At 37.5% G+C, this 14,192-nt stretch overlaps 1 protein-coding gene across 2 annotated transcripts; it reads right to left on the bottom strand.

Annotated features, from left to right (window-relative positions):
- Nucleotides 1–241: 241 nt before the first annotated feature.
- On the bottom strand, nt 242–10,945 carry LOC106644336 (Rap1 interacting factor 1). Of its 2 annotated transcripts, XM_089594915.1 has the most exons (16): nt 10,893–10,945; nt 10,635–10,799; nt 10,019–10,231; nt 9,316–9,939; nt 8,240–8,819; nt 7,931–8,136; nt 7,566–7,860; nt 7,279–7,492; nt 6,595–7,196; nt 6,201–6,508; nt 4,994–5,289; nt 2,621–4,428; nt 1,943–2,556; nt 1,562–1,816; nt 1,077–1,443; nt 242–1,009 (listed from the first exon to the last, which is right to left on the bottom strand). In XM_089594915.1, exons 2-16 carry the CDS (start codon nt 10,733–10,735, stop codon nt 692–694), a joined length of 6,801 nt encoding a protein of 2,266 aa, XP_089451041.1. In that variant the 5' UTR covers nt 10,736–10,799; nt 10,893–10,945; the 3' UTR covers nt 242–691. The 2 variants fall into 2 exon arrangements, with proteins under 2 accessions (XP_089451041.1, XP_089451040.1); XM_089594914.1 differs by lacking the exon at nt 10,893–10,945 and having other exon boundaries at nt 10,635–10,883.
- Between the last annotated feature and the right edge of the window lie 3,247 nt (nt 10,946–14,192).

Here is a 14,192-nt window from a genome sequence, read left to right as displayed (position 1 = left end):
GACTTCGAGCTAAGTTTGAAGAGTATCTGAGCATTTTCAATCTCCAATCAAATGATTGAATAGGCTTTAAAAAGCACAAGCAATAATTAGAAAATGATCAATTTAATCAAAAAGTTGATACATTATATTTAAAAATGAAGAATGTATCTAAAATTAACGGTACAAAACAGTTTAATGTGCGTTCAATTTTTTTTTTTTTTTTTTTTTTTTTTTTTTTATTTTCTTTTATACAATCGTTCATACGTACCACAGTAAAAGTTAACTGCACTTTTTAACGGTCTTTTTTCTTTCTTTCTTTTTTTTTTTTTTTTTTTTTTATAGAAAAAAAAAACTTCTTTGAATAATTTTGATAGTTTTGAAGACAAAAGACAACTTCAAGCACTGTACAAAGGCATAATTAATCCCTGCATAGCTTATACTCTTACACAAATATGTACACATGGTTTCTTAGGAACAAAAAAAATTGTGCAATGTTCAAAGTAATTCACACTAAAAAATGCAGGCTTAAAAAATTTCGTAGTTACGAATAGTTGTTAGTGGTACAAAAACACAACTATTTTAGCAGTTTACGATCTCATCAGTCTTTAAAACTACATTAGAAAAATTATACATATAAAAAAAATAAAATAAAATTCCAGCTTATTTTGAAACAAGTTTCACTTTCAACATCACATTATTTGTGATACATTTTTTATTTTTTTTGCACGTTAAGTATTTCCGACTTCACCCACTCACTGTACGTGTCGACAATCGCACTTGGATCGCATTTTTCCCAAATTTTCTTGAGAATTGACATCTTGTCAGCACTGTTATCCAAAACAACGTTCAACAAAGTTGTAGAAGATTTTAGTTCTTCTCTCGATTTCACATGTTCTACTATTGTTTCAACTGAAGTGTTATCCAATATAACTTTGAGATCATCCGATTCGGGAGTTAGAATGCTAATGCCCTTCTTATTTTCTTCAACGAGGTTCTTTGACAGGAGGCTCATCAAGTCTTCCGTTTTGATCTAAAATATTTAAAATTATTTGTAAGATAGAAAATAAAACTTAATTAAAACAAATATCAAAACTTACGTTGTATCCCTGAAGAACTTTTTGAAAATCAAACCTCTTGACGAGCTGATCCAACAAAATGTCATCATCGCACTGCGCCATTAGATCAAGGCACGCTCTTTCGTCATCTTTTTTAGATTGTTTCACGGGACTCGTTTGAATTGAAGAGTCTATCGAGAGTCTCTTGGAAACTCTTGAGCCTCTCATTTTACAATCATACGATGATGAATCTAAGTCATTGCTCTCTTTTTTTTCAAGTTCTTCAAACGAATCGTCGATGGACTTGGTTCTTTCAGGTCGTTTCTTTTCCATTGGCGTACTTGAGGATACACAATTTTTAATCCTTATCTTTTTTTCTGGTGATTTTATCCTCAGCTTTTCCTCGTATCTGTGACAACCATTTTGATTTTTAATCAACAAATAGATAAACGTTTGATACTTCTACATATTCAAGTTTTGTTGTTTGATGTTTATTAATTTATTTATTTCAGCTAGAAAAAGTCTACCTTGATAGAGCTCTTTTGACGCTATCGACTTTTGGACTAACAATAGGCAACCTGTTGATCTCACGCTCGGTTAATTGAGCTAATTCACCAACCGTGCGAATGCACTTCATCAAAAAGTGCTTTGCCAAGTCGTCCACGAACATAGGATCCACCAACTCAGCACTAATTGTGTCAACTGCATCGTTGCAAGAGGTCAGGGAAGGGCAGACTGGCAGCATCGAGTCCAGTGCCTCGGGTTGGTTCAATTGCGCAACGCTTGATTATGAATTAAAAAAACATTTTACTGCTGAATATTTGTACGGCCATTGATCTTATAAAACCGCAAAACTGCCACATGTACTATACCTTACGAATAAGTTTATGACTTTTTTTTTCTCTCACCTGTTTTGGGACTCCTGCAAAAGCGCTGGATCCGAGAATACTGAATCAGAGACTGACGACGGATCGGCTGGTTGATCTTTTTTTTGGAAGCTAGCCAATATTTTTTTATTCGCCGTTACTGCATACGACCAATTGAGACTAGTAGACAAATTATTGATATCTATGGTATCTTCCAAAGAAACGCTGCGATCGGTAGATTTTCGAGAAATACTGGAAATGCTTATCGAATCCGGCTTAACGGGAGAGTAGTTTAGCTCAGTTTGAGTGGAAGTTTTGGTTATGGCCATAGCCTTGATTTCTGATGCTGCTGAGGCCAAAAACAGCTCCTCCTCAAGCCTATTTTGCTTTTGACTGACTTGATCTTCCGTCAAAATATCATCATTCTCATGGCTTTCAAGCATAGTTAGTAGCTTTATCTTTGGACTAGGCGGTTGGTTCAAATTACTATTGGATTCGTTCATTTCTCGCTCCATCCGTCGCCTCAATCTCCTTGTTCCAATAGGACTGCGAACTGTCGGCAATTTTTCGAGCCTTGGAGGAGACGACGTGTCTGTCATTATTTCATAGCCCATTTGGCGCGACACTGGCGGGTCAGCGAAACTTACACGTTTTTTCTGGAATTCCAAAACACAATGTTATACATTAAAAGAAAAGTTGTGACAAATCAATTGACTTTACCTTACTGCCAGGTGTTTCGAGTTCGCATTCTTGCATTCTTTTCAGTATACTGGCACTTGGCGAGGCGGTGAGCGACGGTGGATTGGCATTAGACCACTCCAGGATGGGCAGCTCCTTTTTCTTAGGAGAATCTTCCGAGGAGTCAGATGTATCGTTCTGTGAAAATAGTTCTTTCTGTGTGTTGATAATGTCATTGTCCCCAGCCTGCAGATGCTTCTCTAGTTTCGGAGATATGCGTTCGCCGTCATTCTTCAAGTTGCAAAACATGGCCATCGAAGGCGAGGAAGACCTTTCAGGAGCTTTTAGATTATTAAAATTGTTCATGTTGCTGAACATTTTGGACTGTCGACTGTTGAGCGGGCTTGAAACTCGCTCGGTCTCTTTCACGATGGATTTGTCTTTTTTCAATGGGACTATCGTTACCTCGTCTGTGAGATTAAAATCGGATTTCGTAGTTTCAGGGGAGCCAACTTTGTCACCCACCGATTGCTTCGTGACAAGATCAACCATCCAAGCGGCACGTCCACCAAAGGCGTAATTTTTTTTGAAAATTCGCGAAGTCGAACCTTTCGGTGATGACGTGGGGTTCGTTGCAGTAGCTGGTTTTCCAATATTATTTTCAACTGTTTTTGCTTCCAGCTCCGCTATCGCAGTAGTTTTCTTAGCATCGACTGTGACTGGGAAAACTGATACCGTATTATCTTCTGAATCTGCTGGAGTTTCATCGATGATTTTTTTATTTATCACCGTCACCGCTTCACTGACCTCTATTTCAGGCACTTTTTCCACAGGAATGGGCTTCTGAAGCATTTCCACTTTCTTTATTTTTATCACACACTCCGATTTACCGAATTTCGGATGAAAACTTGGCTCCTGCGAACTTTCCACTATATCTGGATCTTGAGTCGCTTTCATGTCCATCGAAGCTTTATTGGACACGGTGGATTTGGCAGGAATACTTGGCTCGTTTGTTTCAATTTCTTCTTCAACAGAAACACACTCGATGTCGACAACTTCTTGCGAGTTTGGTACTTGTGTTTCATTCTTCTTTTTAGAGACAGTCTCGATTGTTTCGGGCAAGGACTTACGAGTTCCACGATTGTTTGGGCCTTCCGCACTGTCCGCTTTTCTCTCCTTGTTGTTTGCCGTCGACTCTTTTTGTTTGTTAGCGTCAGATTTCATCAAAATAGGAAGTAACTGCGAATCAAATCCCTTGAGAGAATGCCTCTTCACCTTGATCTTCTGTTGCTGACTGCTATCCGACTTTGTGGGCGAAGTATCTTTCAGTTTGGAAGGTGTAGCGGCACCCTTACCCTCTTTAAATTTAGAAATCGTAGTAGCAGCATCTTTGTCGTCCTTCGCTTTGGTAGGTGTAGCTACTTCTTTAGCTTTGGCTGGCGTGGCAACTTTGTCTTCCTTGTACTTTGCTAAAACTTTGTCCTCCTTAAGCTTCTTATCACCTGTCGCGGTGGTTTCTTTGCCAGCACTGTAACGCCGATTCGGCAGAGTTTCAAACACCATGTCGATTTGTAGCCTGTTGAGCTCGATCAGGGTTTTTTTCGGCAGATTTTTCTTTTCCTCGCCATCGGATTTGTTGCTGTCCAGGCTATTGCACACCTCCAAAGATTCCGTGATCCTCGGCCTCTTGACGCGCTCGATGCTCAGCGCACCATCCGAGTTGCTGTCCGAGTTCCGCCGCTTTTTGCCCCCAAGGGGTTGCAACTGTTCCGAACTGTTGAACTTTTTCAACGATAATCGCTTGAGCTGTCCAGATCGACGTGGATTATGATTTTTCTCTGCCGTACCCACTGAATAAAAAAAAAAATAAAAAACTCATCAGTTTTACATTTTGACGGAAAAGATGCGCTTTCTAACAAATATAGTAAAATTAATACGATTTGGCATGTTTTTCTCTCATCTCCGGACACTTGAATCAAAAGCACCGTCCCAGCCTGCCCCGCCCCCAAATGAATAATTCATTCAACATCTGTTAAATTAAAACACCTTCCCGCCCGAGCATGTTGCGCGCTAAAAAAAAAAAAAAAAAAAAAAAAAAAAAAATACAATTCATTGATAAGGTTATGTTAGACGTCAGAGAAATTACATCCGCAAAAACATACACCCAACAGCGATTGTTTGCTGGTACTTGGTCACGCAGGTAACTCAATCCCTCGAAGTAGTAACGCGGCGACACACCAATCATGTACCCAATTGATAAACACACAGCGGAGAGAGAGAGAGAGCTCCCGGGGGAGAGGAGGGGGCGCAGCACTTGTTCCGACACTTGCGATCGTATCACGCGGCACTCGAGAGGGAAAACCCGCTCTTACATAAATGCAGTCGTGGAAAGGCTGAGAATGAAAAGTGTGTCACCTGGTGTACCAGCTGCGGTGGACTCCTCGGCGGTGTTCTTCCGGCGCATCTTGACCCCTTCGATGATCGAAGGTGAGATTTTCTGAAGCTGTTGCTGCTCCTCCTCCACACGCGCAGCGACAGAAGTAGCCTCGTCAGGTGTTTCGGGGGTGACGTTGGACAACGAAGTCAAGGCGGTGGCCTCGGGACTGTTGGTTGTCCTTTGCCTCTGGGGCGATTCCTTGGCGACCGCCGCCGACGACGATTCCCCCGCATCCTTCGATGTTGCAGCCTCCGAACCAGACGTGCAGCTCACCCTGTGCAATACAATTCTCAGCTGTTTTCTTGACTGCGAGTTGATCTCGTGATTCATCTCTCGGCGGCGGTAAAATCAAGACTATACCGCGACGCGTGCCACAGAGTATTTTAAATACACCTCGGGATGCAACCGATGATGAATATTCATTCTTTTCGTCGGATAGGTAGCAAGGTGGGTATTAAATATATCCGGGTTTTCGAGTGCCTCTTTCAGATCACGGGAATTTCTGAGAACAACGCGCTGCTACCAGAAATGACACAACTCACTCGGACCTTTCGTGTTTATCAGACTACGTGTACTACACTATGAGTACTAGATAGATGCGGTTTTGTTTAGCGGTACTTTTTATATATTTCTGAAGAAAGAGAGAGCGGGAGGGGGTAGAGAAAGAGAGAGATAATTTTGTGACACGATTTAAAAATTAAATGTACTTGGGTATATATAATAGGTGTGTATATTTTTTCGACCAAGAGGTAAAATCGTCAAGTGTTATAGGTGCGCGCACGGAGTGTACAAATGGAATTTCTGTACTTTTGGATGATGATGCACGTTGATCATTTTGATCCAAACTGAATAGAAAATAATAACCGATCTGTTCAAGTAAGGTGTTTCCAAACTCTGGGATTCCTCGAAATACATTGACACATCTACTGACAGGCAGAGCTACTGATGTGTCAGCAGAGTGTTATGTTGCAATCAGAAGCGAGAAGTAGCACTATGGCAACTTGCTTGCAGGGTATGCACATTGCACGCGTAAATTTGTAAGTGTATATTTATGTGTATGGGTAATTTATAGACTGGTGCAAAAGGTGTTTACTAGTTTACCGATCGACATAAATTTTTTGTAAAAAAAATAAAAAAGATTTAAAAAAAAGATTATCGAAGTAATGGGATATTGAATATACTCACGCAACAGTTTTTTCCCCAACTTTTTCTTGATCGCGAGGCAAAGCCTGTGTTATATTTCTGAACGTTGATGGCAATCCAGCTTCCACAGCCTCCGTGTTGTTGTTCGTGGCTTCTTTTTTCTGGTTGGCCGTCGATTTCGCCTTTGCGTCGAACCACTCTTGGAGCTGTTGCGAGTCTTGCGAATTAGAAACTGTGAGTTCGTTGTACATTGCCGGTATGTCGTCCTTGCGCTTTTTCAGCTTTTCCTTTTGGTGCTCTGTTAAACGGCCTACGTCCAGCTTTACTTCTGAATTTATCACTACGAAATCCTAGAAGAAAAAAAGAGAGATGAAAACTTTATGAAACCATTATCGCAAAACAATTCCATGAGTCACGTCTACCAACGAATTCTCACCTGAGAATCCGGTTCAATGTTCATAACTTTGGGTTTGACAAAATTTTCTTTCCCCGGCGTTCTGGTGAATGGACTTGCCATTTTTCTGCCAAGAAAACTACCGACCACTGCAGTTTTCTTTTTCGATGTGGCAGCATCGCTTATCTGAACTTTACTGACACTCATTATTTGACTTAGCTCTTTGGCGAGCTCCTCAAAGAAGTTTCTTGTTTTTTCGTCTACGCTACAATTTATATCAGCAATTGGAAAAGTCGCTGCAGCTGTAGTTGGATTCCAAGCTGCCATAATAATTGTCTGTCGGTAGCAGCTCAATAATTCGTCGTTCAAGGATTTTTGAAGACGCGTGAAGAGCCCAACAATGTCTGTCCAAGTTTTCAATATTTCACTACCGAAACTGACGTGGTCGATTTTCGAGATCATTAATTTCACGGCTGGCTCAACGGTTTTCAAGTACAGAGCCGTCTTCTCTATACTGTGGCTGAAGACGCGCAACAAGAAAGACGCAAGGGCTTTCAATACTTGATCAGAAGCAAAGCTTTCGGAGCGAAGGCATTCTATCGTCAAGTTCTTCAGTAAATTCACAAATTCAGGCACTTCTTTTTCTAATTCAGTAAAAACAATATTGTTTGTTAATAACTTCAATGAGCCACAAACATTTAAATTTGGTTAAAAATGTTAACATACCGCTTGACAAAAGGTGGTCATAATTTACTACGGCGAGTAGCGCATCAATGCAAACGGCCGCAAAGTCGCAACATTGGCTATTTTTTTGCATCGAAGAAATTATCATTTTTGACGTTTTTTCCAAGACAACGTTTGGTTTTACAACTACAACTAATTCGGCTTGGTAATCGAATACTTTGAACAAGCTGCACCACGCCTCAGCCACTTTTTTCATCTAAAATTAAATTTCAAGATGATTTATACGAGAAATACTTAGTAGTGTAACGATAAATAAACACGTCACTTACCAAAGATATGTCGTTTGGCACACAACTAATGAAAGGAAAAGCTGTGATGCTTTCAATTGTTTTGAAATTATATTCTATCGAGGTGCCTTCATTAATGGGCTGTGCATCTTCAATATACTTTTGTGCTATTCTAGCGAGGATGCACCAAATGTCGTATACAACGTGGTTTTTTTTTGCTTCACTAATGGATTTAAGTACTGTTTGCATCAATTCCAATGTTTCCGGATAGTACGCGTTTGCACTTGAAGGTTTCACGACACGATTGAGTAACAATTCAAAAGACATGCAATGATCCCTGAAAAAGTAAAGTTAATTTGTTTTTCTGCCAATAATTGTAAAAAGTAGTAAGCTCGATTAAATTTTACTTTGTGAAGAGTGAAAAATCATCAATTTTCAGAAATGTGTTAATGAGCTCAAGCAATGCACTTTCTGTGAATTGCCCATTCTTTAAAATTTTATGAAAATCTTTAAAAATAGTATCCATCAAGAAATCACTTATCAAAGGTATTTTGATAAACTGATGTTTAATCAATTCACTAACAACACTGGAAATCTCTTGGTACATTGGAACCTAAAATTTTTTTTGAAATATTACAAACTTGAAAATGAAAGCATTAAAAATATGAAAATGGTAAATGTCATCCATCATTGATGTGAACTCGTGTCTGTATTACCTTCATTTTATCATATCCTTCAATACGTGCCAACAAGTTTTCCCACATAATTGTAACCATAAGTGGCTTGTTTGTAATAACATCATTTGGCGAAAGTCCCAATAGAACGATACTCTCACCAAAGCAATAAATAAGTATTTTGTAAATTTTCTCAAAAACAGCGTTATTAACGGTATTGGGCAAATTTTCATTAATAATGGAAGCTGGAATTTTTGACAAATCATTGTTTACAATCAACTGAGCAAGGGCTTCAATTGCAAAAATTTGTGTCTTGACAAATTTTTTTCCTAAAGCTGCACTACTATCGTTTACTTGTACGAAAAGAGGCTTATCACCAAAAGGTCCAAAACATATAGTTAAAAAAGGCACTAAAACTGTATCCGTAAATTCAGATAAGCTAGAACATATTTTAATCAGCAAGTGCCACCACACTTCCATTTTAGTGAGCACCATTACTTCAGTTCTGCTATTTTTTGCGTTTAGTGGGACACACAGAAGCTTTATACGACGCACCGTTGCTAATTCGCGTGGCTCCAAAGCAAAATTATCTATTAAACATTTCCAACTCAAGAAAGCTTGCCTAAAAATTATTGTTGTCAACAATTATCACTTATTCGATATTTATGCAAAAAAAATTATTGAAACCCAAGCAAAAGTTATCTCAATCGTTCAATTAATTAAAAAAAAATTTTTTTTTTAATAATAAAAAATGATAAGGCCCAGATTTAGGAGATTAATAATATTTATCTTTGTAATGGATATTATTAGTTATTTTTTTTATTTCAAAATTTTTTTAGAATAATTAATAATAAAGAATATATGTTATTAACGACAAGTTTCAGTTGACTAAGTTATATTAGTTATTATCAGTTTTTTTTTTTTTCCTTTCAATAAGTCACTCATGAAGTAGTTAGAAAAAAATAATCAATAATATTTAATATTGACAGTTATTCAATTCTCTTCTCAGTCTGAAATCTGAACTTCATTGTTTCTTATTATCGATTTTTACAACACTAACCATTAATTATTAACTAATTTAATTTTTGCTTGGTAAAAGTGATAGTTTTGTTACTTACTTTCTATTGATATCACCAGATTTGAAAGCAAGTTCTTCAACTTTCAACAAACTATTAACAAGAGTGGAGCCTTTGTGAAGATCAGTACCGACTAGAGCAATACTGGTCTCCCATTGCTGGGCCCACTCCAAGCAACATTCGTTTACCAACAACGTCATACGCTTGCAGTACACGTTTTGCAAAGATTGCTTGAACTTATCCCAAATTTCTTTATGGAACGACCGTACTCTCGTACCAAGGTCGTTTTTGGTTGCTAGCTGCAGTACCTTAAGGGCTTGAGATCTTTGCCGCTCGTTACCCATAAAAGCCAAAAGTACAACCTTGTCCATGATAAACGTATCAAACTGCTTGATAGAAAGTCCACAAGAAGACAAATCACACATTCTGCACAATAGTTCTAAGCTTCTGTCTACAACTCGTTCTTCAAACTCTTCGTTTTCATCGAGAACTCTGTCTGCTGTATTTATCACAAATGAATTATCAGCATTTTCCGGTAGCAGCCAAGTCATGCTCTTTGGTTGAATTGACTCCAAACAGTCATAAAGAAAATCAATTACTGATTTCGTGACAATTGTTGCCACTGTTTCATCTTTAAGAATGCTCAAAGATTCGAGTATTTTAAGTCTGAAAATTCATTATGAAATTTTAATAATACAAATCTCGTACAATGAACACTGAATCTCGCCCAAGGATTAAAACTAACCTTTTTTTTCGATTGATTTGTAAAACTGCCTTGAAAAAATCAAAGTTTTTGTCTCTGGATTCAGGTAAGATTATATCAAGGGTACGCTGTGCCTCCAACAGCAATCTATCATCCAAAGTATTCTCCGTTAGGTTTCCCAGTATTACAGAGCAAAGCTCACAAAAGTCTTTATTACTGATGGTTTTTATCATTTTTTGTTCATTCAAATGTAATCTGTAATGTACAATAATACACAACAATGTGTTTTAAAGGGTAAAGCAAGTATTTGTACTTTGTACAATCAGTTTACACACACACATACACACACATATACGTGAACTTGAATATTTACTATATAAGTTCACGTATGTGATTAAACTGCACCTAGAAGGTTGAAACTTTGCTAAAAATTTCTTCATAACGAAAAAAATATGGAACCGAATTATCCTTGGAGCTACTTTTTTCTTTCTATGTTATGACTTTCAAAACCAAAACAATAAATTTCCAAGAAACCCGGCCATTTGTAAATATCACAGCAATCCGGTGTTGAAAATTAAAAGTAATTACAACTTAATAAAAAGTACAAGAACTTTATTGATATTTACTACACAAGAGTATTAGAAAACTGCAAACTTACCGTCGAAGGGAGGTTAAAGCTTGAGCCTTGTCGGAGTCCAGGGAGCTGGCCTCCTTAAGCATTTTGAGGGTCATTTGGACGGTGCCCACCGCACTTGTCATTGTCAATTGCCAATTATGTACTCTTACGTATAATTATGTAATACATACGATGATGGTCTTGAAACTTAAAAAATAAGGACGCTATAGAAAACTAAAAAATATTCACTGAATACGTATCGTAATTCAACACACGCGCATTCCCTTACACTATACTTACACATTGTCTGGCAAGAGTGGCAAGACGTATGTATGATGAGAACGCGCGGGAAACTATGGGGAGATATATATAGTAAGTAGGAAAGTGAGACAGACCATGGGGTGTAATAGCAGTTACATATGTACGACGTGACAACGTTGCGTGGTTGGGGGCGCTACTGTCGATTTACTGGTGATGTGATCCGCAATCACCAGCAGTAAAGCAGACGACGTCGGTCTATACTTGCTATTTTTCGTGACATTTTCCGACATTCTATCGTCTGCTTTGCTTTGTTTATACGCAATCAGAAAATGTCACGAAAAAGAGCTAGTAGACCGACGTCGTCTGCTTTACTGCTGGTGAGATTGCGGATCACACTTAGAGAATGTATATATTCTCTAAGACATCACCAGTAAATCAACAGTAGCGCCCCCAACCACGCAACGTTGTCACGTCGTACATATGTAACTGCTGGCGGCGATTGCGGATTACACCCCATGGTATAAAGGATATTTTCGGAATATTCGGATCATCCGAGCCAAGTCAGGCCAAGTTGCACCCTGATCCTGATCAACGCGCCACGCGCCATTCGACTGTCAAGTGTCAAACTTGAACCAATATTGGTTGCCTGTATAAGCCTCAGCGAATAAAATCGGCAGATTCATTTCTTTTCCAAGCGGGCAACAAATAACACGTAAGTATATAAATGAGGATACGATAACATGGAGTACATCTATATACGGAACTCTATTGAAGAGATTAAATTTAAGTGTACGAAAAAAAAACCGCGAAGTTTGAAGTCTTAAATTTTTTTTTGACAAATAAACATAAAATATGATTTTAACATTGTCCAATAGTTGTTAATATGATAGTTGTTTATCGTTCTATTTTTATTTTATGGTTATGGTTGTTCCTCGTGTTTTAATACTATAAATTACTTCAAGAATTCAAACTTTGCGGTTTGCGAATCAAGGTACGGGAGCTATTGGGATTATGCCTCTACCACGTGACCTCAGTATATATATGACTAATATAGAGGCGAAATAACACAGGTCTTATGGGAGGAATCTTGTTTTTATTTTTTTTTCGCACTTAAAAAGATATTGAGCTTTAAAAGGTTGTTAATTCCATGTTACTGACATTATGAGAGTTACGTAGTTATTTTTTTCCTTTAGTGAATTCGTTCATGAAGGTTGAAACAGCGTTTTGAACGTATACGGAGTGCCGTTTAACCCTACTTTGAGCTGTTTGTTTACCTCTGAGCATCAGCAGCAGTGGCGCAGCAGCAGCAACAGCTGAAACAAACAGCTCAAAGTAGGGTTAAACGGCACTCCGTATACGTTCAAAACGCTGTTTCAACCTTCATGAACGAATTCACCAAAGGAAAAAAATAACTACGTAACTCTCATTATGTCAGTAACATGGAATTAACAATCTTTTTAAGCTCAATATCTTTTTAAGTGCGAAAAAAAAATAAAAACAAGATTCCTCCTGTAAGACCTGTGTTATTTCGCATCTATATTAGTCATATATATACTGAGGTCACGTGGTAGAGGCATAATCCCAATTCACATAGACATTTTTTGCTTATTTCATTGTGAACGTTCATATTGAAAACGGGGTTCCACTGTTCCGCTAAACTCAAATTGAGTGAACAGACTGAACAGACCTATACTGTGTTCTCTGTCAGGAGCCGTACCATATAACTTTTTTTAGCTTCGCGAGCCTATGTTATAACCATAGAGGTATAAGAATAGAGGAGAAAAGGGGGCGTGATATGCGACAGCAGAATTCGCTACGTAACGAGGCATCTGTCTTTGTCTGGCAGTTATGTTATTGGTCGAGTCATACATGAGATTGAATCAACTGTAGGATTCAGGACGAAGAAGTAGCCAATAACGTGGCTTTGGCAACAAGGACAGATGCCCCGTTACACTTAGTTATGCTGTCGCTGCCGCTAATGGGCTAGTATAGCGCTTTTCCCCTCTATTCTTATACCTCTATGGTTATAACATAGGCCGATGTACAGAAAAATAGTTATATGGTACGGCCCCTGCAGGGGTAGGTAGGTAGAAAAGTCAATGTCTGAACGGTTAGTTTCATACGTGTATGAAAGTATGTTTCATACTGTAGAAAACTTTTGACTTTCATACAGTTTACGACATATCCGATATAATTTCAAGGTAGTTGACAAGGAAATCGATTTTCTATAAATTTTCTCGAAACTTAGCAAATAAGTACATTTTAGTGTCCTTCACACATCAGTACAATTTTAACATAGGTACCGCAGCTAAAAACTAAGATATTAACTTATAAATTTATGGCTTTTATCATGGGATGCCTCTGTTACGCTGATGTGAGCCTTGCAGTTTTAAAGATTACAAGAATAGTTTTCTATACATTTTTAAAGAAAACTAACTTTTGAATCCGTGGAATCCAAGGAATATTTTGCATTATCTCATGATGTTCCTTCCGCTACTTGTTTTTGAGGAATTTCAGTACAAACATCGTGTATTTCGAGCGAACGTAACCAATTTAGCAGACAGCTTATATATAAAATTTGAGACATGACAACGTCGTTTGCCCTCGTTGTATATATACATCTACGTCATTCATGAACTCAAAATATAATTTGAAACTGTGGAATGTAAGTCGTGTAAATAATAAACTTATTAATAAACAGAAAAATGTGCAATAAAATTATCAAATGAATAATCTAGTATATGATTACAGAAATTAACCAAAATATATTTGTATTACAACAATCTGTCAAATAAATTCTTGAACAATGATTTTTTATTATCAAATATTGTAACAAGTAAAACACCTATTTCACTAATAAATTTCGTAGAAATAACCAGTACAGATGGTATTAGTTTTTTAAACTATATTTTAACTTTTATTTTCCATATTTACATTTTTTTTTTAAAAGTCAGTAAATGAGCAAATAACTTTTTTGTTTCTTGTGATTCTAGCTTTACCGTTGATTATTTCTGAAAATAAGTTTTGTATACCTTCTTCACCACTTACTGTGTAAATATCTACAAGTGAAGTATATGTTATATTATTTGCTGACAGTCGTTTCAACATTAGTAGTGACAAGACTTCTCGAAGCTCTTTCAGAAATTTCAAACCATGACTACTTTTTTCAGACATTAAAAAATCAGTGTAGTAATTATAAAAACTTTTGCGTGTATTAATTAAATAATCTTCTGCATCGAATGCAGAAATAAGCTGTTGTAAAATTGTAACGTCAAACAGTGCCTCATGAAAACTTCCTTGTTCTTGTATCAGTAGCTAAAGTTTGTAACTTGAACATTC

The sequence above is a fragment of the Copidosoma floridanum genome, unplaced genomic scaffold, assembly GCF_036245765.1.
Source record: "Copidosoma floridanum isolate Cflo_tuat_1 unplaced genomic scaffold, Cflo_Japanese_pri ptg000021l, whole genome shotgun sequence".
In the NCBI taxonomy this organism is placed as follows: Eukaryota; Metazoa; Arthropoda; class Insecta; order Hymenoptera; family Encyrtidae; genus Copidosoma; species Copidosoma floridanum.
Note: the sequence above shows the minus strand (reverse complement) of the source record. Positions and strands in the feature narration are given on the sequence as shown.